The sequence below is a fragment of the Toxorhynchites rutilus genome, chromosome 2 (assembly GCF_029784135.1).
Source record: "Toxorhynchites rutilus septentrionalis strain SRP chromosome 2, ASM2978413v1, whole genome shotgun sequence".
Taxonomy (NCBI): Eukaryota; Metazoa; Arthropoda; class Insecta; order Diptera; family Culicidae; genus Toxorhynchites; species Toxorhynchites rutilus.
The window spans coordinates 324,659,059-324,686,639 of NC_073745.1; the positions used below are offsets into that span (position 1 = coordinate 324,659,059).

A 27,581-nucleotide genomic window follows, 5' to 3' on the forward strand; every position below is an offset into this window, starting at 1 on the left:
TTATGCAAATGAAGCAATCTTTGAATTTGAATGTTTCCCGGGTGACAATTCGTCAAGTTTTGGTAAAAAGTCCTAACATAAAGAGGGCATAAAAGGTTGAAGCTCCTAATCTTACACTATCTCACATCGGAAGAGTGTGAGTTTTGCCAAAGCTCACATGAACCGACAGTGGGGCATGGTATATTATGATAAAGAATATTTTCATAACGATACATTTTGCTATATACCATACCCAAAAATTCTCCAATATATAGGTTATCTTCAATGACGAAAAAATGTACAATTTGGATGGTCCTGATGGTTTCAACGGGTACTGGCGTGATTTACGAAAGATGGAACAGTATTTTTCAACCAGGAATTTTGGTGAAGGCTCATGCATGATTTGGGTGAGATTCTGTGCAACCGGAAAGCTCAAAATAACATTCACATCATTCAAGGATGACATACATGTTCTGGAATCCTCTCTCCTGCCGTTTTCTGTGGATTTCGTCACAAAAAAATCACATTCCAGCAAAACAATGCTACTATTCATGCCAGCAAGGAAACTAAGCAATGGATTAAGGACCAAAAACTTAATTATTTGGACTGGCCAGCTTGCTCTCCTTGAATCCTGTTGAGAATCTTAGGGGGATCCTTCGATACATGCATACGTGGTACATGAGAGAGAGAAACGAAATCGTTTTGGGGGAAGTCACTTCAAAATGCTATGAAGACAATTTGACTGAGAAGAATGAAATGAGATAGTCGAGTCGCAGAGGGGGAAAGCGACTAAACGCATGACTGACTGTTTAGTCGTTTTGTTGGAGAAACTGCGTGAAGAAGCCAAAAGTCAAAATGAACACGGAGGGGAATTTGCCCATAGTCAGCTGACTATCCTCAGTTGAATATGACTATGCCGAGCCCTGTTCGTGATTATGCTAGAACGATGACTTTAGCGTATGAGCTTGGCTTCGCGGTTAGATAATGGATGACGTTTTCGGAAAGCAACTGCCAGATTTATTAGATTCGACTAGCGGTAGAATCACAAGGGGAGTGGCTTACAATACAATGTTTTGCTTGTATTCAAATTACATTTCGCTCGAAATTTATCTGCCAAATAACACGTTTTGAATGTATTTTGAGTGGCAAGCTCTAAAACACGCGTGACCATTTTTTCCTACGTGTTCAGTTTAGATTTTCATTTCTTCACTGTTCCCTGACTATCCTCAATTGAATATGACTTCGTCAAGCCCTGTTTATTAGTATTATTGGGCTTGAAAAGATACGAATGTTCAGTTGCAGTTGTATTGCGTAGATGTCATCCTTGGTGGAGACAGTTTTTATACTGAAACGCGAAACTAAATCACACATAGCATTCTAGCAGAAGAATATAAAACATTATGATTACGCCTGCTTTGCCATCGCTCGGCTCGATGTATCAACTGCAATGCCAGATGCATATCGAGTGAAATATTCGCTCCCATACACAGCTCGAGGTGGAACGGAAATAACACAAAGCGAGCAGAATAATCGATGTTCGTTAGGGTGCTCATACACTGTTTGACCGAAGCCAAATATTTGACTCTTTTTGACAGATAAAATTTGGTCAACGTGTACTGATCAAATATATTCTACACAAAACACGACAAGCAAATATTCAATTATTGGATGCCTAAAATATTTTTTCAGTCTGTTTTTCGAACCTGTCGGTACATGGTTAGGTTACCTTGAATATTTCAGTTGATTTTTTCCATGTTCGGTGTTTGATATTGTTTACTAAATAGTGTTTGTACAAATATCAAATCAAACCTTATCTGTCAAAAAATATCAAATATTTGACCTTCGGGCAAACAGTGTACGGCCACCTTTATGGTTATAGAAAGAGACTCGAAGTTTTCCTGAAAGGTGGTGCAATATTTATATGCTAGCGACAGCGCACTTGGTTTAGTGCAAGGGTTTAAGTCTAGTTCAAGTCACAAATATTCTTTTTTCGTTATCACTCTTCGTTGTTTCTATTCTTGCGACTGCATAAGTTTCCCATTATTGACAGGACGGTTAGGTAAGCACACAAAATGGACAGAACAAATATATGGTAAAATAGGAATGCTTCCTATTGTCATGAATTTAAACCATTCACAGGCTATGAGATTATAATGTATAACATATCAAACAAATCTTACAAATTTTCCGATTATATTGCTATGCAAATCATCAAAATCCGTTCGCATAAAAATAGTTATTATCCTTAACTTTATTTCATAAAAACGTGGCCTGTTTTCCACGCTCCAGGCTCCTACTTGGTATATTCTCAAGCATACTCGATCAACACATACGAAAAACTACAATACAGCCACTTTTAATTGAAAAAATAAATTTAGAATGAATCAATCTCAAATAACTTTCAAGCGGCACGATCATTCGTTTTGACATTAGTTCAATAGAATTAAATCAACAATGATGGTGTAAAGTCAATAAAGTCAAGCATTTATGACGAAAATCCGGATTTTTTTATATCGGTTCGTCATTATACTGAATTATTTTTTTACGTGAATAATGTGTCCGCGCAAAAAAAAATCGTGTAAAAAAAGAATCCAGTGTACTGCAATAGAGCAGGAACTAGGATTGGGCGCTCTAGGATCGATCCTCAAAAAATCGATCTTTTCTGTCTGTCTGTCTGTCTGCAAGCGCCGAGATTTTTGATCACTGAAAACGGAATGCTTTCCCAGATCTCTTTAATCGTCGTTTCGAGTTATACTTCGTTCTCTGGATTTTTATTCTTCAGACATTTCTTGATTCCCTACCAATGTACTGGAAAAAAGGTAATGAGGATGGTAGAGTTTCGAGCGACATAGCATGCGCTGCCATAACTATTTCTCAAATAGTGACGTCAGTCGTTGTGTTTATCTTTGATTGTCCACCGCATCCATGTGAAAATGCTATTTTCAGGAAGCAATTTATCAATTAAAAACGTACATTTTTTTAGAGTTCTCGCTTAATATAAGGCTAATGTGATAGCGTGCAGTGAATATTTGTGAAATCACGTCGGAATAGACGGATAGAAGTGATATTTCCATGTGCCATTTTCACTCCCCCACGTTCATAGAACGAAGTTTCATTATTTTAACGTTATGAAGTGGGTGTTTCGAAGGCTCTCAGTGTCGGTGTGTATGATGTGAGAGAATAATCGCCAATTTTTCAAAATTTCACTGAAAATGTTACTGCCTTCGGGAACGAAGCATACGACTGCTCTCTGGACCTTTTTACCACATAAATAATCGAAATAAGCCACGATACAATTGTCATGTGTTAAAAACAAACAGTTGAATAATTTCATGAGAATTTTGACTCAAATTATCATGCAACCGTGAGTACTTTCAACATTGTTTTGTTTCTTTCATATAAATTCGATATTGAATGCAAATAATTACGACACGATATTTTGCTTGCCAATACAGATATACTTAGCCTATTGCTCCACCTCGATATGTACCTCATTGATTCCCTACCATAGATGCTCAATAGTGTTCAAATCCGGTGATTGCGGAGGTGTTTTGAGTTGATTGGGATATTATAGAGTAGGCACTCCCGCACGATGAGATCAGTTTGCTTCGAGTCATTATCCTGTTGGAAGTAGAAATCACGAAAAAGACCCAATTTCTGCACGATACACTGACGGGTCTGAAGCCATCTTGTCCATCGCCAAATCGATAAACCTCATGGTTCCAATTCCTGAAGCCACCATCGTACCATACATTAGCTGACTGCCGCCGCCGTGTTTTACAGTGGGAACCAAATGCTGAATTTAGAGCACCGATCCTGGTTTCCTTCACACCATCTGTCCTCGATCCGATTCATAATGATTGGTTTTCATCTCATCCGTATAAAGGACCTTGTTCCAGAACTTCTTAGTTCTGTTAACATATGCTTTAGCAAACCTTCGAGATGAAAGACTTTTCACTCTACAGACAGGGTCTGTGCTGACAAGTCCTCCAATGGTGCCGACTACTTCGGTAGTCAATCTAGGAATGTTTGTTTAAGGGTTCTTTCAAAATGTTGGCACAATTACTCGTTTATCATCAGAAGATAGGATACGTTTGTGTCGTCTACTCGGGAAAAAATATTGTAATTGTAAAGTCTTAATCTATCTATAATCTAAGTTCTCCAGTTTATGTCGACTTGGTGTCAGACGTTTTTTGGTTCTGCTACACAAATTTATTTCGGAGAAATAATTCAATGTTTTCTATCCGCTTACCACTAACCCGAGCTGGTTAGCGATGGTTAGCGATGATCTCCTTTTCGATCACTCGGTTCTCAGCGTCATCCACAGTGGGTTTAGAACAAAAAACGATAGTTGCCTTTCATCGGAAGGTAATGCTTGAACTCCTTGAGTGCGTGGATGAATGCGAGGAATTTTCATTCGATATGGCATTTTATATGGCAACTGTACATATACCCTTGCTAGGGCATCGCAGTGAGAGAAAAAGGGGCAAGGCTTACGATGCAATTTCTTCAATGCGTTATACGGACTGAACAAGAGACTCTCCGAGATTTTTACTATGATATGAATACACATTGACTTCTGAACTCAATTGGTCCTGTAAATCGTTTTTATTTTGGTTATCCGCATCTGATTGCGCGTATAAAATGTGAGCTTTATGCGCGCAATCAGATGCGATTCGTTAGAAAAGCGCTTCTAATGTGTATTTTTATTATGTTTGCCTGTCGAAGGTTAGATTGTTTTGAAGCTTTTTGAAGCTAAAAATGTTAACAGCCCTCGAATTGGACTCAATCCAAACTCCCTCTCCACCTCCCTTGAAAAAGACACTTTATTGTCGTTCGACGCACCTCAGCAAATCGTGTCCTCTTTCATGATTTTCTGCTGGTGCCTGATTATGTTCAAATTTTCGTGATTTCAATAGCTTGTTTTAAATGCAATTCTCGTGCTATTGGTACGAATTTTTGGATCAGTAGGTAGATAGCATTACAAGCATAGGCATTTTATCTTTCCAACGAAGTGTTTGTCATATCATTCCGTTCAGTTAGTTACGCGGTATTAACGCTCAAAATCTTGTTGTTCCGGCGTAACGCTCTCGTTTTAGAAACTTCGAACTTATACACCAGTATAGAAATGAAAGACCCATAATTGTTTCCACCTAAAGTAAGAGTGGCTTTATTGGAATTCAGCAGTTATATTTGAAATTTTCAAATAGTACAATACAAGTTTAGAACTAAACTATCATTTATTATAATAATTTGCACCATATGTATGGGGGAAGCGATGAAAGGCACTACGAAGAGTCTCGGCAGATTAATATTGTTTCGAGTTCTTCGGTCAAATGATCGCAATTTTTATAAAAAATAGTTTATTATTAAATTATCCTCTATACCTGTTTTCCAACCAGGTCGAATCCAAAAATAATAATCTGAATCGCCATGTGAACAATAGCATAAACGATAGAGAAAGGGTGTTATAGCTATAATGTGTGCTTAGATTATGCAGCTTCGAGAACACCACAATTGAGCTGGTTAAAAGACGATATTCTCGTAAGAGACTATCACAAAAGACATAAAAGTTGCTATATTTTCTTACTGATACCACAACCATCCGCATTTAAAATTCATAACCCATCAGACATAACAAGAACCCACTTAAAACAAATGATTCTAAATGACTCCACTTCCCTAAAAAGGAAGCCACATTCATATAAGGAATGGCACTTGTGTGTGTATTCAATCCCCAAACTATCAACAAGTCAAGCTCAAATTTGCAACATTTGAGTTCTATTGATTGAGAGATGACCAATATGTAATAACTACTTTTTCTCAATGTCAGCAGAATCAACCTTCGCTTCGTTTGCATGGCCACATCGATGTGGTCTGTGGATTGGGAACCGGCAACGGTGTGCACCGAAGGATATTCGTAGCAGCAGACAGCTGATGGGGTGTCGAAAGCGAAAGATTATGGCATAAGAAAAGCAAACGTTCAAATCTTGATACCGCCTTCTGCAGTCCCTTCGGGGGAGTTGAAACCCGTTTTCTTCGGAATCATATTTGCTGTGAAATTCTATCTCAATGCTGCTGCTGGCTGGTCCATAAAACTGCAAACCCCCAAGCCATCCCCCACCGTTCCTTTCATCACATCCAATGCAAGCAGATGAGATTAGCTTTTCCGTTTGAAATGCAAATCGCGTTCAACCTGACGAAGGGTATGAAACTGTAGAAGAGGGTGAAATGTTTGACTCGCATCCATTGCAAACTAAAAGAGTATTGAATTCGGTGCAAGCAGGACGCAATTGATCTGCTGTTGAAATTGACGCAAGCTTCATTATTTGCTCGAGTTTCTTATGGCTGAAGAGCTGAATAACAACAAGCTGACATCCAATTACACCCCATCCACGTTGAGGGCACTCTTCCGCCAATTAATATTCCAACCGTCAGTCAGTTGCCCCTGAAACAGATTAATCAGCCAACCGTTCCCTGATTTGAGAAACACTTTCACTTTATCGGGAAGGAAAAACACTACCAGCATCCGAAAATAAACTCATTCCCACCAAAGCAGGAAGTGTCCTTTCCTCATTAAGCCAACTGCAAACGAATTGTACGTGCTTTCAATCTAATTCCGTGTTCTTGTGCCCTTTTTTCGCTTTTTTTTTTCTTTTGTTTGTACTCTCACCACGCTGCTACGAAATCTATCTCAAGCCCTCTTCGCTTCGATCTCGCCCTCTTCGCTTTGAGATCGCCACGTGTCGCTTTCGAGCTACTTCCCCGTTGATAGGATAAGTAGCCATCAAACACTTGATGCTTTTTTGCAACTCATCGCAAGCATTAGGGTTGAAACACATTGTATCGATGAAAGATACACAGCAGACCGAGAACCCGCCCCCTTTTTAAAAATAGATTTACCAAAAAAATGAAACCACCAGCCACGCCATTTGAGCGCAAAAAAACGATCTGTCTAGCACATAAAACATAGTAAAATACCGTACACTAAACAATTATGAAACAGACAAAAATTATGAACAATTATAGGTAAACAATTGAAACTGAATAAAAATATACAATGCATAAATAGCGAAGTGTAGTGAAATTCGAACAGATGTGTATAAGTGAGACTAGAGAGAAACAATAATTTGTACATACTTCACAGAAAAAAGTCATACATCAAAAAAGCTCTGAAGAAGAACAAAATTTATTAAATACAACTCAAGAAAACAAATATATTCAATTTATGAAGACTATGGAAGCAAAAAAGCTCAGCTAGAGATGTGTGTATGTGTTTTATTGTGAGACAAAAGCCATGGATGTGGTTATTAAATTAAAATTCCTGCAGGTATTAAGAGTTAAAAAATCGGACTTTTCAGAACTAATATTCACTGAGCCCAGTGCTCCATACCCTCTCCCAAATGTTGTTTCAAAATCTCCTATTGATTGCAGCGCCTCTAGTTTTTGAAGACAGTGATTTGTCTCTAGTTGGACATACCGAGGCACCGCTCGGTGTCGCATAAGAGGAGATTGTGACCTGTAATTCTAGATCAACTTGTCAAAAGGGGCTATCATCTTTGATAGATTCTCTTCACCGTCTTTCTCTTTCGGTAGCCACAGCCTTTCAGACAGAATTTGCTCCAGTTTTGCCATGTAGTTTGATAAACGAGGTCCCCTTTCACACTCCTCATCGTCGAACACATAAAAAAATCCTGTTACTACTGAGTTATTAATGAAAGAAAATGTAGATGAAGAGAATCGACCAAAGAAGATAGACCCTTTTGACATGTTGATCTAGGATTGGACATTTCAATAAACCCAACACAATGTGAAGATCAAGCTAAAACTGGAAAATCATTGAAAATCTAAAAATAACCAAGTGTGCAGAATAAATAATCTAGTGAAATGGTTGGAAAATGGTTGAAAACATTCATTAAAATGTATCGTGTTGTAGAAACTTGCACAAAGGATGTTTACAAAAATGTCCAATTAGAGGATCAAATGTCCAATCATTCGTGTCGCATTACATCTGTCCAATTAGCTAGATGTTCAATTGAAGGCAAATCACTGTGATAATTATTTGAACGTCGACCCACTGTACTTTATTGTGCCAGATCGGTCCCAGAAAATGGTGTCGACAATGATGCCGTTATCGTGCCGTAATGCAATGATTTTATAGACTCATCCCTCGTATTTGACAAACAATTACGAGCCAACAGTGTGCCAATCTTGCACCGCATGACGATTTGCAGAACTGTTCGACCCTTATTATGGCTTTATTTTCATTTGAGAAAGATGAAACAAAAATTAAAAATTGCGTTGCTTGAACATATTTATTTTCTCTTATACATTTATACATTGCATTATTTTCACCCTTGGCATAACACAATGAATCCGCTAAACGAATTGACTAACATTTGTGAGGAACTTTCTAAACGTCTAAATAATACTAATACTACTACTTTAAATGAATGATTTCAGCTTAGAATTCTCGCTACATATCCATCGCCATACCATCAGATCCAGCACAACCCAGGATCCTTAGTTATTTTTGCTTTATAATTTATTTATGTTTATAATTGATTGACATTTACAAAATTCATTTACAGGTAAAACTACCATGTTCGTTCTGATGATGATGATGTTTTTTTTCTCTTTGTTGTTAATGTATATTGTAAAAAATAATAACGAGCGTTGTCCAAGAAAGTTTGAGCCTCGCGCGCGCTTGGTAGGTCTGGACCAAGATGCTGAACGATAGGAGCTTCGTTATTGACACTTTCAGGACATGACGTGAGACGAGAAGCGAGACGTAACTTTCAGAATTATTTACTTTTTGTTTGGATGTGTGGTTATGGTTTCATATCAACTCGCTGATGAAAATAACTGAAGGAAAAAATAAGCAAATATATATTCGCGAAAAATAGTGCACAACCTCCTTTTGCTCTAGCCAATCACTTGCAACCAGGGTTGCCAACTATTTTTTGGAAAAATCAGGGAGAATGAAAAAAAATCAGGATAGCTCATATTGGGTTGTCCGGAATGTTCGTACCCATTTTTGAGAAAACAAAAGTATTATTTTTTGAATTTTATATGCACAGTGTTGTTTTGCAATCAATTCAGGAAGTTCTGAAATCTTTTCAGGTAGCCTAAAAATTCTAAACATTATCTAATTATGGAAGCTAACTTGTCCAGGTGCGAGCAGTATTTGTGGGTATGTATTGACTGGTTGCGTGGTAGAAGCTAACAATACAGAATTCCTCTCCAATACCACCTGAACCAGATCATAATTTTTTTTCAGGTGAAGACCGGGTCAGTCGGATTGCTTAAAAATGACCCGTTTTCATCACCCGCAACGATTTGCTTTTAAAAAAAATCAATGCATAGATGAAACGCACAAGTCGTAAAGATTTACGTAACCATGTTTCAACTGATGCACATGAATGGAGATTTTAAAGATATGTAGTGAACCTGTTAATTCATTTGTCGTGTCTCACGGATCATTCTTGCAACTTCTTGCTTTACAAACAATTTAATATATTATATATTTTTCAAGAAATAAAACACTTTTTAATAATAATTACAGTTTAATAAAAAAAAAGCTGCTTACACGTTCTTACTTCTAAAATTTTTGTACATTGATTGTTATACTTGGATGTTATTTGCTGCGAACATGTAATGAAACCTATATCGTTTTTATTTAACTGTTCATAATTTTTGGTCGCTAATATTCCTTTCATCGTGTCCGTTCCAATTTGTTTCTAATCTTCGTTTTATTGAGATTGAATTGCGAGAACCTTCAGGCATATGATTCTTATAGAATATATTTCTTTCACGTAAACTTCAAAATCAAAAAATGTCGACACTGTACCTTCGAAAATGCGAACAGATAAAGTATAATCGAAAGGAATATAAGCGCGGACCGGAAAGCTTTTTAATGTAGACTATTATGACAATTCTCATACACAACCAGCAAAACCCCCAGTATATTTATATGATTTTTTTTCTGATTAAGCAAAAAGTAAAAAATCAGGAAAAATCAGGATCATTTTATAAAAATCAGGGAAAATTGAGTGTTTGTCAGGATATCAGGGAGCGTACCAAAAAGTCTGGGAAATCCTGAAAAATCAGGAAGGTTGGCATCTTTGCTTGTAACGGCCTTTTTCGGATCTTCTGGATCTGGTATCTCCTTCCCGGTATATGCACAGCATTCTCCTCCTCCCTGAGCGAGCCACAATCAGTGTTATTTCTTGTCACCATCGTCGTAAGCTGACAGTACTCTTTTCCCCGCCGATGGTAACAAACAGAAGTACTCTTTGCTTGGAAATAAAGGCATTGATTGCGCAGCTAGAAGCGAAAAGATATACTAAAAAATGGGTGGGTTATATCTATGATATAACCGAAAGGTTGACGTGGGACTACCTTAGATTAGCAATCATTTGTTTGTATTGATTTAATTTTTGATTGAATGAAACAATTTCCGAATTCAATTGAATTCAATATATTTGCTTTGTGAGTAAAAAGTTGTATAATGCCATGTGAGGTCAATTCATGCATTTGGATAGATTATGTTCTTCGTTACAAGTAAATTTAATAACAGTCCATTTACTTTTGGTATGATGACATCTTTGTTTTGAAGTCTTTGTTAGACAAACACATTTCAGTCGGAACAAAAATGCCCCCGATTTGCATGTATTTGCAATTCCGAGTTCCCCAAACACCTTCGTTTAGAAGTCTGTAATAGGTAAACACATTTCAATCGGAATAAAAATGCCCTCGAATTGCATGTATTTGCAATGTCAACTTCCCCACGCTCCTTGGATTTGAAGTCTGTGTTAGAGAAACACATTTCAGTCGGAAGAAAAATACACCCGAATTGCATGTATTTGCAATACCAATTTCCCCACGCTCCATGGATTCGAAGTCTGTGTTAGGGAAACACATTTCAGTCGGAAGAAAAATACCCCCGACCTGCATTAATTTGCAATGCCAATTTCCCCAGACACCTTGGTTCTGAAGTTTGTGTTGGGGAAACACATTTCAGTCGGAACAAAAATGCCCCCGACTTGCATGTATTTGCAATACCAATTTCCCCACGCTCCATGGATTCGAAGTCTGTGTTAGGGATAAAACATTTCTGTCGGAATAAAAATGCACCCGGCTTGCATGTATTTGCAATGCCAATTTCCGCACGCTCCATGGATTCGAAGTCTGTGTTAGGGAAACACATTTCTGTCGGAATAAAAATGCACCCGGCTTGCATGTATTTGCAATGCCAATTTCCGCACGCTCCATGGATTTGAAGTCTGTGTTAGGGAAACAAATTTCAGTCGGAACAAAAATACTCCCGACTTTCATGTATTTGCAAAGTGGATTCCCCCAGGCACATTGATTTTGAAGTCCGTATTAGGGAAAGACAGCTCAGTCGGAACAAAAATACTCCCGACTTTCATGTATTTGCTAAGCGGATTCCCACAGGTATACTGATTTTGAAGTCTGTGTTCGGGAAACCGTAAATCGGGCCAATCAAAACGAGGCAGTTTGGGCGTTTAGATAACACTTGACATTTCACAGTTATTCAATTGTTTATTTAATGAAAAATAACATTTTATTGATTGCGATAGAAGCGTAGAAAGATTTCGTATCAATTGATGCAAACATCTTTCCGATCCAGTAAGAAATGTTCGAGTTAAAAGCATTTGGAATCTTTCATTTTTTCCGGCATTTTCTGTGTTTAGGTTTCCATTTTACCCCCCATATACTCCGGTTAGACGTAGTCCCACGTCGAAACATCCTTCTGCACTGTTATGATTCGACAGTAAAGCGCGAGCAACTATTTTGCCAACGAATGCATTTGTCACCAAAAGATACGATTCGTTTTGTAAACAAATTTGTATTTTCACGAGCAATGGCCGAACAGCAATTTTGACATTGCGGTCCACCTATAGTACAACGCCTTGGTCTGGACTATGTTAATAGTGAACACTGGCAGAACACTGATACACTATGAAATTTTATATGGGGTCTGAAGTGGAAACTGGAATGGAGATAGCTCATTCAGAATTGTCGTAAACTATCTTTGCATAAGATGGTAATATCGAGTATTTCTGGATAGGGGCAGATCTCTAGTATGTTCTTAGTTGACCCTTTCAGATATTGGGTTAAATTCCCAATCAGTCAAGGATCTTCCCGGGTTGAAAATTTTCTTGACAGGCCTTGGGAAAGCTTTGGACCTGAAGTTGAGACCAAGACGGGTCTATGGTACTAGGTGAGGCCGTTTCGTCACTAAGTTGGTTAGGGGAGCGGTATATGAAAACAGTACGGAAGAAAGCAGAAGGGGAATTTTTTTGCTTGAAGCGTGAAAGAGACAGACTGATCAGGAACGAGCTTCGGCACTAGCGTATTGTGTTTTGTTTACAAACAAAACACAGTAGACTTCCAAGATGGCTGAAGAGTGGTTTTAGCAAGTTGGCCCACCTTAGGATATACTTCTACGCGCCTAGGTTGAGACTATGATTATTTCAATGTTATGTCAATGACGGATAGGAACTTTTTTTTTACAGTTTTCGCCAATTTATAATGTTCGATTAATAGAAATTCATGCCTGTAACAGAGTCAGTTCGTTTTTGTTTTTGTTTTAAAATGCTGGTCTCTTAACTTTAATGCAAACATAAATACTATCTATAATAAACAGTCCCGCATTTCAACAAAATGTCCCGCGTAAGATTCCGTCCCGCGAAACGTCCCGCATTTGGCAAAAGAAACGAAAATGTCTCGTGATATCAATATATTTCAATATCAATTTGATTATGTTGATTTTCTTAAATGGATGAACCTCAAAAAAAAACTTTTATTTGGCAAACTGTTCAATAGCGCTTCTGAAGGCCGTTTTATATTATCAGGCACGTAGCGTTAACGGCACGTACCGACACCGGCAGACAAATACATGATGTATTCATATCATCAGGCATAGCAACTTCTCTGTACGGACCGGCAGCGCAGACGGAGCGGAGAAATGCTACTGGTGATTGAACCGATGTCGTACCGAAGAGCGACGAACGCACCCACACCACGAACTTCGACGTTGGGTTTGTATGTATGATGCTACTCGCCCATGTAGTTCGTGCCCGGTACGAAGGCAAAATATTCTTTTCGAGAATTCCTTCATGCATTTGCCTGAAGCGTGCTGTGTATGCCCGGAGCCGTTCCGCTATATATACGCATACACATTTGAAACTCACGCAATAATATTTGTCTTGCATGAAACGTGCCGTGCCGGTTACGCTACGTGCCTGATAATATAATATTACCTTAATGCGTACAAAGATTAATACGTTGAGCTGGTTTCATCGCAGCGACATTTGGCTTTTTGTTTAGAGAGTGTCAACTGGAAGCGACAGCAACAAAATTGGAAGATGATTTTTTATAAAAGTCCCCTATTGATCCGCAGGGACCAACGTGAGTCAGACGAAAAGTTCATCTTTGGTCCCCTAGCTCGGTCAGGGCTTAACTGTTTGAATAAGCCGGAAGAACTAGTGTATACTCGACAGGAAGAGGCAGAGTTGTTTGATGAAATATCGTAAATGAAGCGCTGGGCGGTCTTACGGAAGTTGGCCGGAACCTGGACCATGGCCGATGAAAAGATATATATCGGCGTGTTATTTTACCTTTTCGTGGCTTTTGTGGTCGTCTGTCTCTCTATTTTGGCCATGCGCCCAAAAGTTTTCTATCGGGTGCAGCTGGGGAATGTTTGGTTGATTGGTGGTCTTCACGACAATGTTCATCTCCAGCCGATTGATCCTCCAGTGATCTTTTGGCATAATGGACTGATCCCACGTTCGGCATAAAGACCACATCATCTTCCCAACTCCGGCAAGCACTTCGTACTATATACATAACGTTTTGTTTTTTGTGTCCCGCGTTGAACCTCTGACCATCTGGTCATATTAATCTATAAGATAAATCGACCTGTTCAAACCTTTGTAGGGGTATGAGGTGAGTCATCATCATCATCATCTCACTTTCTTCTTGGTGACTAATCAAGCAAAATAAACTCTTTTTGTTGATATCAACAACCTCGAAAACAGTAGCATTGCTTCATTATGATTAAGATAAGCACAAATGCAATCTTAGTTGAAGGCAGTTTTGCGACTGGCACGCGAACCCAAATAACTTATAACATTCCAGTACAACATTCAAGATGCCTAGTATTTCCTAAATAATTTTTAACGCCTTAACGCCTGCTTCGCCATAACGTCAGTTTAATGCATTGATGGAATGTCAAAGGCACCAACGAATCCCTGCTTAGAAAAAGACTGAATTATGCCACACAGCTTGTACTCTGCAGTAACACCCATCGATGCGAATTCGCTGATGAGTTTGTCAAGAGCGACCGCCTTCACCACCAGCGGGGAGAGCTTGATTTTGGTTGCTGCCTGGGTAACGGCGTTTACATTTTCGACCGACACGCCGAAGTCGCTTACTTTGCTGTTGTTCGATGCGGTGCCACACTCGCGAAGGCTCGGTTCAGTGCGAGCGCTTTTCACTGCACCAACATCGCGTGCATCATTAGATTACGCTTGCCTCGAAATTTGATTGCCCCTGGCAATGCGTTCGTTTTTTGCAGGGCTCGAGCCTGCCTTCCTCTTCTTCTTGCTCGTCACACACTACGCGAAACGTCCAACTTATGACGCGGAAAGAAAAAACTCACGATACGAATAATGCGAAAAACGAACTGAAAAAACCACACGACGATATCCAAGTTGGATTACCACTGGTGGGGCCCAATCTTAGATCGAAGCGCAGCGAAAGTAAAGTGATCTGGATTGCACAACAGTCCGATGCCGAATAAAAGTTTGTCTCAGCGAGATCCACTGTTTATACTCTAGGCAAGTATTCTCCTTCATTCTTCTTCTTTTCCTTTGTTCGCGGAGACTTTAAATCCTACGATTTCCCCTTCGTTGCCCGTTATTGACAGCTCTGTTCGGGAAAGCACACAAATGGACAGAACAAATATATGGGAAAATGGGAACGCTTAAAGTTTCCATGAATTTTAACCATGTACAAACCAGGGGATTCGAATGTATAGCATATTAAACAAATCTTAGGGAATTTCCGATTCGTTTAATATGTAAATCGCTAAAATCCGTTCGTGGCAAAAATAGTTATTAACGTTAACTTTATTTCATAAAAACGTGACCTGTTTTCTGATTTGGCACCCTTAATGAAAGACGTAGTTCTACGTCAAAACCCGAAAAATGTCATCGGTGCTGGCAATTAATCTGCCGCTGCTACCGGGGAAAAGGAACAGGATCCGCTGCAAAAATAAACCAAATTTACTGCTGTGAAGAAGGCGACCAGCAAGAAGAAAGCTGCTACTACTACTTCTGATGTGGCTGTCCGAAAGCAAAAGTTAAATAAATCTTCAAAAACACCGAAGCCGAAAACGCCGAAGCCATAGAAATCAACAGCGGCTTCGAAAAAAAACTACCGTCGCCACGCATCACACACACCACGTTCGATTTTGTTGTATTTTCCACTAATCAAATCCAGTTCTTTTCAGAACTCCACATAAGGAAGGGAAGAGCGAGCGCATCGGTCACTATCGGTCACTATCGGTCAATTTGATTGGACCTTCACTGCCTTAATTAGCGACCTGCATGTTAAATTTGAAATTTACATGTGAATGGTCCAGCGATGGGCATAACGGCAAAGATGTCGAGAGACTGGTAGGATAACTCGATACTCATCTTCATCAAAATCGGTATCACTGTCTACTAAAAACGCAGACACAGTTGGTACCAGGGGTTAGACATCAATTGAATATTGGCTACCCAAAATCAAAATCAATATGGCGTCATTTGTTTATCAACATATCATTTACGAGGATTGAAATCGAAAAATGCGCTGCTTTATTCCAACTGCATGAGCGATTTTCATATTTCGGTTTCACATGGAGGTGTTCACATTTAACATGGAGTTGAAAGTTAGCCACTTTTCGATTATATAACCGGACCGAGTTGTAAACAACAGTAATTGATTGAACCGAAATGTCAGTGAACCGCAGAAATATTGGGTACAATGGCAATATGCAAAGTACGTAGAATAGAAGGTAAGGGATATCTCCTGTGTATACACACGGAGAGCGCATGTGTTACACACACAACGAAGTTAGTAATAACAAATCCTCAATTAGTTCGAAGTACTGAAGTTTTTTTAATATTTCTCGATTTTAAAAGTTCCAAAAATCCTGAAAAGAGACAAAATCGCAAGTCGTGCCGACGGTGAACACGATAATATACCGCTTTTTCAGTGCAAGTAAGTTTTTATGTGGTTTTTTATCGATTTCATACTGAACAGGTTTTGTTTACATCAGCGAAATGTTGAAGTACCACGTCCCGCGATGCCGGAACAGAATAATTTCGAATGAGATAAACTAATCGGAGCCGTTTTCAGTTATCCCATGCATTCGCTCCATGGATCGGGAACGGGAACGACACTGCTTCGATATAACCTCTCAACACATTTGCTTATCGGATTGCATTATTTTTATAGTACAGGTGCGATAATTTTACAGTTTTAAATTTTAAAATAATTAAATAAACTGCTATTTCATCATTCCGAAACATTTTTGGAGACAGTTCTTGTATTATAATTTGAAAAATTAAAAAATGTTTTAATTTATATGGATTCGATCGATGGTTTATTACTATTTCTTGCTTTTTTCCTTTGCCTACCACACTTGAACAAAGCAGGGAGTAGACTACCTTCTTATTCCACGTACTTTGGGCAATATGAGGAATTTGACGTTTTAGGCTGGTTGGTACCAAGGCGCTTTTATATATACCAGGTGAAACAATCATATGAAATGCACTTTCAGCCATATTGGAATTGCTGTCGGTATTGTTTACAAACAGCTGCTCTTTACAAATTGCCACGACGCTTATTCAAACGATGCCTACTATGTTCGGCTTTCTCGAATTTATGTGAAAAAGAAGCGATGATTTTGTAGAATTTCATTCTCATCCAGTTCATCCACTACTCTCGCATGTGAAAATGCAATAATCGCGTATCATAGCAATAACAAAACAAACAACCCCCGCTCCACAAACCGTAATCCCCTTCTTATTGAAGTGATGATGTTGCTTCACCTGTTATACATTTATACAAGCGCCTTGGTTGGTACTGCATCCGTTCTTGTCAACCTGTTTTTATTTCCATCGGCCACAAAATGCACCTGTGAGAAATCAATGTTGACCTAGGGGCAGGTAAGAGCAAAATCGCATCGAAATTCGTTCAACAACACTCATTCACAGATAAAACTCACCCTTCTATTCTCCGTTTATGCCTCACTTTATTTGAGACAGAAAACATTCGCCTATCCTATTCGCAAAGTTCATTCTCGATTAGAACGGAAAAATACTGTCTCGATTCTATTCTCAGAAATTTTTGCATTCCCTCATTTGCCTCTCGGAATCACGTTAGATGGTGATAGAATCAAACTGGAAACCTTTGCTTGAGCCAGCAAGTGTCTCTGTAAAATCATTCGTCAAATAGCAATCATTGAGCCTCGATCGCGGCAGTAGTATATAGGTAGATAGTTGAAATCGAGTTGTTTCCTGTGCACATTTGAAATGACATTTTTTTGTTTCTAGTATGAAACGATCTAAGCCAGGGTTTCTCAAACTGTTTTGGGCAAGAGACCCCTTTTCCAGAATTAAGTCATACCTTAGACACACACACACCCCCCGCCCCCCCACAACCAAATTTCTTTGAAAATCATATCTTCGGTTTTTTTTAATACTGAATAATTATCAGTTTGAAAACATTGCAGATGGTTAAATAAATAAACTTGACATTATTTTCTCACGGAGGCGATCTGGCGTAGTGGTAACATCCGTACCTCTCACGCAGAAAATCACGAGTTCAATTCACACTCTCGGCACTCCTCCAAAAAATGGAAGTAATGTGACAAACTTGCCAAAAGTCTTGAAAGTCACTATAAAGGGTGTGTCGCATCAAATTGCATCACGGAAAAAACGCTGTAGAAATTTAATTTTTAGGAATTATATCTTCAGTTTTCGCTTATAATCAGATAAGAGTGTATAGATCACGTTGGCCATGCTTCACTGTCAATTTTTCGTAAATTTGGAAAAATGTCGTCGAACGAAAAAGAGCGTCGTGAATTAATTTTGTGCATTCATTTCGAGAATCCGGAGTTGTCACATCGGGACATCCGTAAGATGCTGGGAATCGTCCAATCCACGGTCAGCAGAGTATTAAAACGATACTTCGAGAACCTAACCATCGACCGGAAGGTGAAGAACGGCAAAAATGGATGCTCCGTCAGTGAAAAAGATCACAAGCGCGTAGTTAAGCAGTTTAGACGTGATCCGAGAAGTTCGGTCCGGGATGTCGCCAATAAGCTGAATTTGTGAAGTTCATTCGTCCAGCGGACCAAGCAGCGGGAGGGCCTGCGTACATACAAGGTTCAGAAGGCTCCTAACCGCGACGAAAGGCAAAACATGGTGGGGAAGACGCGAGCCCGGAAGCTGTGCACCGAAATGCTGACGAAGCCGCATTGCCTGGTAATGGACGACGAAACCTACGTCAAGGCGGACTTTCGTCAGCTGCCGGGCCTGTTGTTCTTCTCCGCAGAGGACAAATTCAGCGTTCCGGAGGAGATTCGCAAGCAGAAACTATCCAAGTTTGCCAAAAAGTACATGGTGTGGCAAGCGATCTGCTCTTGCGGAAAGCGGAGCGCCCCCTTCGTGATGACCGGTACGGTAAACGGGCAGGTTTACCTTAAGGAGTGCCTACAGAAGCGCTTACTACCACTATTGAAGCAGCACGAGGGCCCGATCATCTTCTGGCCGGATCTCGCTTCGTGCCACTATTCAAAGGACGTGTTGGAGTGGTACGAAGCCAACGGGGTCACCTTCGTGCCAAAGGAAATGAACCCGCCCAACGCGCCGGAGCTTCGCCAAATAGAGAAATATTGGGCGATTATGAAGCAGGCCCTCCGGAAGAACCCAAAAGTTGTCAAATCGGAGGCGGACTTCAAGAGAAAATGGATTTCTGTTCAAATAAACTACAACCTGACGTTGTACAGAACCTTATAGACGGGGTAAAGAGGACGGTGCGAGCATACGGGCTTGGGCTCGAAGTATGAATAAAAAGAAAATGCTTGTTTAATAGTTTTCATTTTACTGTCTAAAATTTTCAAAAGGATCGGTCTACTGGGCGAATTTCTACAGCGTTTTTTCCGTGATGCAATTTGATGTGACACACCCTTTAATACCATCAAAAAATATGTTCTCATCATATTCAACAAAATAAATAGAGATAAAATTTAGTAAATATCAAGGGTAAAAGTTGCCCAATACGCAAACTCGGTTGAGCGAAGGAATCAACCGTGATGAGTCTGGGTTGGCACTTTACAGATTTGAAGTAGAAGCGTCGCAAGAACCAGCCTAACCTCGAACAAACTGAATTCACCACCTTCGCACTAATTCCCTACGGAACCGGCCACGAACGGAAGCTAACCAGAATTATTCCTTTCAATAAATTGAACTGACTGCCTTCGCACTAATTTCGTACGGAACGAGTAACGAACGGGAGCTGGACAATCTATCGAATATCAACTAAGCGGGAGGATCAACGAGTACAAGATCTTCACAAACTCCGAGCGCAAATTATACAATTATTGCTGCGAACGTCGGAAGACTTGAATCTGAAGAACTCTCGTCAGTCGATTCAAAATAGTTGTTTCGGATGTATTCGTCACGACACAATTCCAAAGACTACTTACTTTATTCAGAGAACCTTGGGTTTTTATATATAATTTCATTCTATCCTAATTCTATCCTAAATTCAAATCTAACGTGCGAAAGAAAGAGAAAACTAAATACGTTCTTGCTCCTTTGCATATAACTCCTTTACCTATCGCTTATCTGTGCTTCACCACATGCAACTCCTGCCTAAAGCTTATCTTTGACTCATAACTGCATTCTAAGGTCAACGGAGCCTAGCGCGATAAGAAATGTGTACGATCTTTTTGGTCCCTTTCCTTTCCGTTATTTCTTGCATCAGGTTTTATTGCACCCGCTTCCGATAGGTGAGATTATTAGCTTAGGATCGTTCACACGTTTCGCTCCTATCGTATAGTATTTTGCTTCTGTCTGTCTTTCGATCGTTTACGATATTGAAATTCAATTGGCAAATTCTTTTGATTTCCTACATCAAGTGTAATGAATAATTATTAATACAAGGTTCGAAGGTTTTTGATAGCACTCATAACATATAGTAAAAACTGATGCGATCTAGAGCTCAGATTTTTTGCTACTAAATTCAGTCTCTGAATCACGAAGTGAATGGCCACTACCTTACGCAGTTGTAACTTTGAGTGAGCTGTAAAACCATGTTGACGCCCAACCATTGATGGTGTATCATCAGTCTTAATGTTCTTCCATGGAATAGCTTTTTCGGTAAAAAAAAACCGATCGATTCTCCTCTGGTATCAGTCTTCATATATGTAGCAACAATCATTTCTTGGCACATACTTTCATCTTTAATGTATCGAATATACCCTAACAACAGTACTTCATTGCTGGGTAATGCAAAGATACAGAATTTAATGATATACAATACTTCCACAAATCTGCCCGTTTGCGATTAATTTTCTCTTTCAAACACCACATGATTACCTTGAACCCTTTATTGGCCGTTTGGCCCTCCGGAAGGAATTCCGAATAGACAACAATAATGCAATCCATACCAAAAATCGCCGAGCAAAAAAAATATAAATTGTTCCTAATGACGCTGCAAACAAACTACATGATACATCGCGCTCAATATTGAGCTCAGAATGAAAGGGCTGTAATTGACTTGATCGATTCTCTCATCACAACTTTTTCTTCCGCATACATATATCGAAAAAGTCTACAAGATGCAGATAAACGGATAATGTAATTGAGAATATATTTTTCTCTCATTCATATTTCTGCTTTTTCTTGAAGCAATTCTTTTTGCATCTATGCAGCCTCTTTGTCAGTCAAATAATTTATATCGATAAAACTTAATGTTCAATTCGAAAATATGCCAGAACTTCCGCTTCCTGCATGCATCTATAGCAACACAACTTCTCGACACTCATCCCTTTCGTTGATACAAATATTAAAAAAAAAAAAGACGGGTGGGTAATGTCGGGGACATAACCGGAGTGACGTAGGACTATACAAAGGGGACAGCTATTGCTAAATATATATTTTAAATTTATTGTTTTATTTTCTTCTCCTATTTTTTTTTTATCTGTATTATAGTGACTTTCAACTCATTTGGCTGGTTCGTCACTTTTACTTCCATTTTTGGAAGAATGTCGGGAGTGAGTATTGAACTCGTGACCTTTAGCGTGAGAGGCATGGATGTTACCACTACGCCAGATCGCCTCCACTCTTCTTCTCCTATGTGAATACCTACCTATCTACCTGACAAATGGATTAGTTTACTGTTTACTCTTTATGAAAATGTTGGGGTTCTGAAAAGAACCTTTGGTGTTGTGTTTTTGCGTTTTTTTACAAACTTGATTCTTGATTTTTTTTCTGAAGGCTTTGTACTTATTAAATGTTCAACGCCGGGCATCTTTCGGCGTATGCACATATCGTACAATCAAAGTGATGGCAGTGATAGGGAATGCATAGGTGGTCATCAGCTCATTCACTATCACGTATTTCACTATTGAGTACATTACCGTACCTTAAACTGTGGTTTCGGAGACGAATGAATTGTAAGATTTGTAATCTCCGCAAACAAAGTGAATAAAAATTAAAAAGAACTGAGGTTTTGGAGACGAACTCTACGATCTGTCGAGAAATAAACGAGCTATAAGCGTTCTGAAAAACCAACAGTAAATACACGGATGGATGACATTCGGATTAAAGTCCTTTAAAATAAGAACAGAGCAGCAGGAAATACATAGCTCATCATGTTGCTCCTTAGTTATTTTTCTATACAATGCAGATGTAACGTCAGTCAATTTTCAACATCAGTTATCAACCAAAGAAAGCAGTTCTTGCTACCAAGGAAATTCGTTAATGCCATCCTGCATACAATGTGGTGTAATTTGAAGCCACTTTTAATTCATGGGTTTGTTAAAACTGAATGGGTTTGTGAAAACTGAATGATCAATTTAAAAGACCCCAACCACCAATAAGTTCAAGAACAAGCATAAACAAAATAAATCAGTTTATATTATATGTCATATTATGTCACTTTAGAATGCATTGGTGTTGTGAAAAACTTTTAATAACTCTTCTTTGAAAGGTTTAATGGCCCTGAAAAGCACCGTGTTGTACGGTGGCGGTCTATCTGCTGCCGTTTTGCGATTGCGTTTGCCACTCGCTGAAACTAGTTGTTGCCACCGAACCGAATGTGCTCTGTTCTGTAAGCGGGTTTTCTTATTGTCGTGAGCAGCTTCGCAAGCCAACTCGAGCACTCCGGCGGCCGAAATTCTATAACCGCTATTAGGTATACTGGTGCTCAGGCACCAATCCGTTGATGCGATGTGATGTGAAACGATGCCATACAACCACCCTGATTTACGGTTTGAAAGAGATATATTTTTCAGCGGATCCGCGCGTTTTGTACTTTAGCGGTACACGATTACAGGATAGAGACAAATTGGCAAACTCAGCCAAAGGGGCGAGTCCAACGAGACGAACGAATGAGCGTTAAAAGGCAGCGATGGCAAAAAAATACATTCATTACGATTTGTTCGCTCGTTGGATTCACATGCAGGCTAAAAAGGGTCCTTTTAAGGATCACAAAAATATCTTTAATCTAAAGAGTTTATTGTTTTGTTATTATCGATATCCTCATATTGTTCGGCTAAACCTTCCTGTTTAACGATTGCGTTTGCCACTCGCCACAGCTTTCACAGTTGGAAAATTTCATCCCATCCAGCTATGTGACATGTTGTACAGTAAATTATATTTAATGCGACGTGCCGAAGCACCACTCAGTGTCGCATTAGAGGCGATTTTAACCTGTAATTAAACATTTGCGATGACAGTGGTACAGTGTCGACTTTCAATGGGGGGGTCATAATTTGGACCCCGAACTCTATGTTTACAAAAAAGTCCAAATAAATATGTCGCATTACAGGTCCGTTCAATTAGCTAAATGTCGACTGTACTTTCAATCTAGAAGCAAGTTAAGAATTGGTGAAAATTGAATAATCGGGAAAGTCCCCAACCATCAATAAGCTCAGAACAACTGTCAAATTCTCATACTCATCATATCCTGGAAAACAAATTATGAAAAAATCAATTTGTGTTTTATTATTATTTGGGATATTGTTTCAGAAAGAATTGAACTGTATTTCGTAAACTCTTTTTTGGAAGGTTTAGTGGCCCTGAAAAGCGCCGTGTTTTATGAAATGGTTCCAATTTAGAAAACTTAGTACTCGTGGTTTTGAAAAAAACCATTTCGAACGCCCTCGATGCCGCCTTGTTCTGGATTTGCCACCAAAGTAGTTTGTATAAAGAACAAGCTTTTTTCTTATGCTATCTGCTGCCGTTTTACGATTGCGTTTGCCACTCGCCACTCGTTGCAATTGCCTGTTGTTGTCTTGATGTCCACCGAACCGAATGTGGTCTGTTCTGAATGCGGATTTTCTTATCGTCGCAAACAGCTTTGCCAGCTAACTCGATCACTCCGGCGGCCGAAACTATATATCGCCGACTAGGTGGACTGGTGCACTGGTACTAACGCGCTCGGCCTAGCTACCCTTGCGGAGCAATTGTCGAATACACCTACGGGAAATTGCAGACCAACACGGTTCGAGCGGGATTTTGCCTTTCCCTTTACCTTTTCTCCTTTGTCATGTCCAGACATGGCTGCTTATGTTGGTTTGTTGATGTGATGTGATGCGAAACGATGTGGTGTACGGTTTGGATGAGAATGATCGTTACGGCAGCGGAGCGGGGATTTTTAAGCTGACTGGCTGGCTCGAGAATTACGCATGTGTGAGACTGCGACCAATGTTTCGTTCATTTTTTTTTCTTTTTCCTTTCCAATCGTGCTTCATTCTATTTCGCTGCTGCTCTGGTTGCTCGTTTTGGTCGATACGATTTGAGGAGCACAAAATGGACCAATCAAAAATGGGCACATAGTGCATTTGAACAATGCTTGATATTTCACAATTATTCAATTATTTATCTCAAGGAAAATGAAATGTTATTCGTTATGATAGACGCGTAGATATATTTCCTATCAATTGATGCAAAAACCTTTGCGATCTATTGAGAAATGCTCGAGTTATAAGCGTTCCAAATCTTGCATTTTTTCCTACTTGTTCAGTGCCTAGATTTCCATTTCACCCCCTATATCTTCCGGTTAGACGTAGTCCTACGTCAAAAAAAACAAGTGTCTTTCAGCGAGTATCACATCAACATTCTGCTGCGTTCATTCCCATATAGAAAGTAAATTTGCATTCTGCATGAGTAACATTTCACATTTCGCCAACAATCCAAAGCTCGCCATACTAATTAGCGTTTCCCATTTCTTTGTTTCACGACCATCCACCCCCACTAACCCATACATCCACACGTGTATGTGTGTTCTATCCCGAATCGCCAGTTTTCCGCATGGAAAGGATCACAGGTAGAGTACCTTTAATTACCTTCCATCTAGGCATACATGAACTCACTCTCTCACACTCTTTCATTCTAATCTCCCGCTCGAGGAGAAGCGCCAATGAAAATTCAGTGCTAATCTTTTTTTTGTCCCCTTCCAGGGTTCCCTCACGAAAGCCTTCCGGATAAGCTCCAGCTACAAACCGCGCGGTGCCACTGGTAGTGGTAGCAATGGCGGCGGCGGCGGATCGGACAAAAACAGCGTTTACAGTTCCACCTCCCCGACGCCCTCGTTCAGCAGCAGCGAGGGTGGCATCTATGCTACGGTCGGAGGACTGCATCATCTGCATCATCTGCCTCCTCCGACCACAGCTCCACCACCCGTTCCGATGAACTTCTCGCCAGGATCCGCTGCTGCTGCTGGTGGCAGTGGCACAGCAAATACTCCCAGTCCACTGGCCACGGCGAATCATCGTGTCAACTATCGTGTCAGCGCACCACCAATGGATCACGCCGGATCGTCCGCCGGTTCCTCGTCCTCCTCGATGGCCACCCTGCCTAAGTACGCACAACATCGGCGAGTTAAGAGCATCAGCGATATCGAAGTGGCTTCCATCGTTCCCGGCTGAGGGTCCACGAAGTGCACAACTTCAGACCACGGACCAGCAGCGTGACTAACGAGAGGGAATGAGTGAGCGAGGCTTGATGCGATTTGTGAATACACTACGAGCACTGAAAAGAGGTTTACCATGCGATAAAATGTAGTAAAGAGTTCACAGACATATAAAACAATTCATTATCAAACATTCATATAGTAAAGATAAATAAAAAAGACTACGAAATGGTTAATCTCAAACCAAAGTTACAATATTCGGTTTGTCTGTGAACACTTCTACTACCAACAATTCACATTCCAGTGAAGAGACTAGAGAAAGCATTTCCATTTTAATTTCCAAATTTAATGTGGTTTATCGCGAGGTAGTATGGAATCATTAATTTAGTTCATCGAATGTTAGCTCTATTTTTTCGACCAAGTTATTGAAATCCTCATCGAAAAACAATTGAGGGTGATCTTCGAACTGTGTACAACAATTGAGGGCCTTAGAATGCAAGGGGTGTAAGTGACTTGATCGATTTCTCTTCACCAACTTTTTCTTTAGTTAATAACTCAACTGCAAAAAAGTTCCAATTTAAGTTCGCTATAGAATCCGATAGATGAGGTTCTGACCTATCTTCCACATTGTCAAATACAACTGGGAATGTATTTGCAGCTAAGTTATGACCAGAAGAGAGAGACGATGTAGAGAAATCGATCAAATCACTTACACCCCTTTCATTCTAAGCTCCTCAATTTGTTTTTATTTTTGTTTTTTGAAGTTTATATTTATTTAAAGCGACACACTTCAAACATATCAATCCTTCCGCTTGCTTTTGCTTTCCCAATGTAGTTTGTCGTGGTTGTATCTAATTAAGCCCCATTTTTGTTGTTTTGATTGTTTCAAGCGTTTTTGTTTATTCGTTTTGTTTGTTAATTTGCAATATGTGCAATAAGAGGTGGAATTTGAAGCAGAACTGAGATATGTATATTTTCGAGTAAACAGTCGATCAAACACTTGCGCCTATTCGAAAAAGAGATGAAACCTATATAAACTCAACCATATATTCTTGTAAACTGTATTGGATGTCCCTATACCTAGAGCAGTAAACAAAACCAAAAAACACGATAATCAGCTGTATGTAACTTTGATATTCGATCGGAATAGGAAGGCTCAGAAGAAACGAAATCAAACTGATCAAATAAATTGCGATTACATGGCGAATAAACGGTAGTGTTCAACAGATAAATACTAAAATAAATTAATTCGATATTAATTGACATTATTGATGCTAGAAATATTACCCAAAACCAACCAGCAAGAACTATAGACACTAATTTATAACGCGTATTATCCTAACTTATTTTAATGCAGTACACTAAAAGAGCTAGATGTGAAAGAATTAAACGCAAATTTATCTCTTTGACTAATAATTAGAATAATGAACTAATAAAGTATTTGTATTTATTTTGAACTGATTGTTCGTCATGTTGTTTTTTCTTGAAACGGAAGCTAGTGAGTGAGGTTATAACTATTCCAGAAGCATTCAATTCACCGAAGACACCAACCCATGCGTATCACGAGAAGGAATCAAAAGGAGGGCGATTTGCTAGCGTCATCTGTCTGCCACTGGAGGTGTTAAAATCTTTACTCCAAATACTGTCGCTTTCTCTTCAGTGTTGTACTAAACTGTACTAAACAAATTATATACAGTGCGTATCATGAAAAAAAATACATCTGCGAGATGGAAAATAGAAGGTGAAAAAATTCACCTTTTGTTGTGTTAACTTTGATTGTATCAGTAGCTATTTGACAGATAGGAAGTTCACATACCAGGTATACCAGCCACCCAGCAAAAATTGAGTCGCATAGCTTGGCATATTCCAGGTCGCATATAATGTGAGATCGAATCAAAATCATACAGGTGCTGTCCACATACCACGTGGACAACTTTAGGGGGGCAGGGGGTAACAAAATGTCCACCTTTGTCCACGGAAAGGGTGGAGGGGGCATAGACTGAGTCCACGTGGACAGGAAGAATTTTCTCTCCGTATTTATCAATAAACGGATCGAGCCGCCTGAGAGTGCTGCCCAGTCAAACGTTCATATATTTTTTCTCATATCGTGGATCTTCTTCAGTGAAATCTGTAATATAAAAATATCTCACGTAAATTGTGAATGACCAACTATTTCCTATGATCGAACTTTTATAGTTACGTGGTATGCGTAGCCCTCATAGCCAAAACTAGAAAAATTTAACGATTCCATAATGGTTGAGATTCCATGATATGCGTAAATGATGTTTCATCAAATATAATTTTCTATACATTTTGTTATATCTCGAGAACAATATATGATAATAATGTCTGTATAGTTTTTCATACAGAATTGCGTG

General features: G+C 39.4%; 1 protein-coding gene across 9 annotated transcripts in view; it reads left to right on the top strand.

Annotated features, from left to right (window-relative positions):
- LOC129771074 (kazrin) overlaps positions 1 to 26,660 on the top strand; it is a 346,976-nt gene extending 320,316 nt beyond the window's left edge. For 6 of the 9 annotated variants that reach the window (XM_055774374.1, XM_055774380.1, XM_055774378.1 and 3 more), the window contains 2 exons: positions 24,595 to 24,618; positions 24,752 to 26,660. In XM_055774374.1, coding sequence (XP_055630349.1) covers positions 24,595 to 24,618; positions 24,752 to 25,219 — 492 coding nt within the window. In that variant the 3' untranslated portion in view covers positions 25,220 to 26,660. The remainder of the gene's footprint in view (positions 1 to 24,594; positions 24,619 to 24,751) is intronic. The other 3 variants (XM_055774383.1, XM_055774381.1, XM_055774384.1) reach the window with 3 other exon arrangements.
- The last annotated feature ends 921 nt before the right edge of the window (positions 26,661 to 27,581 follow it).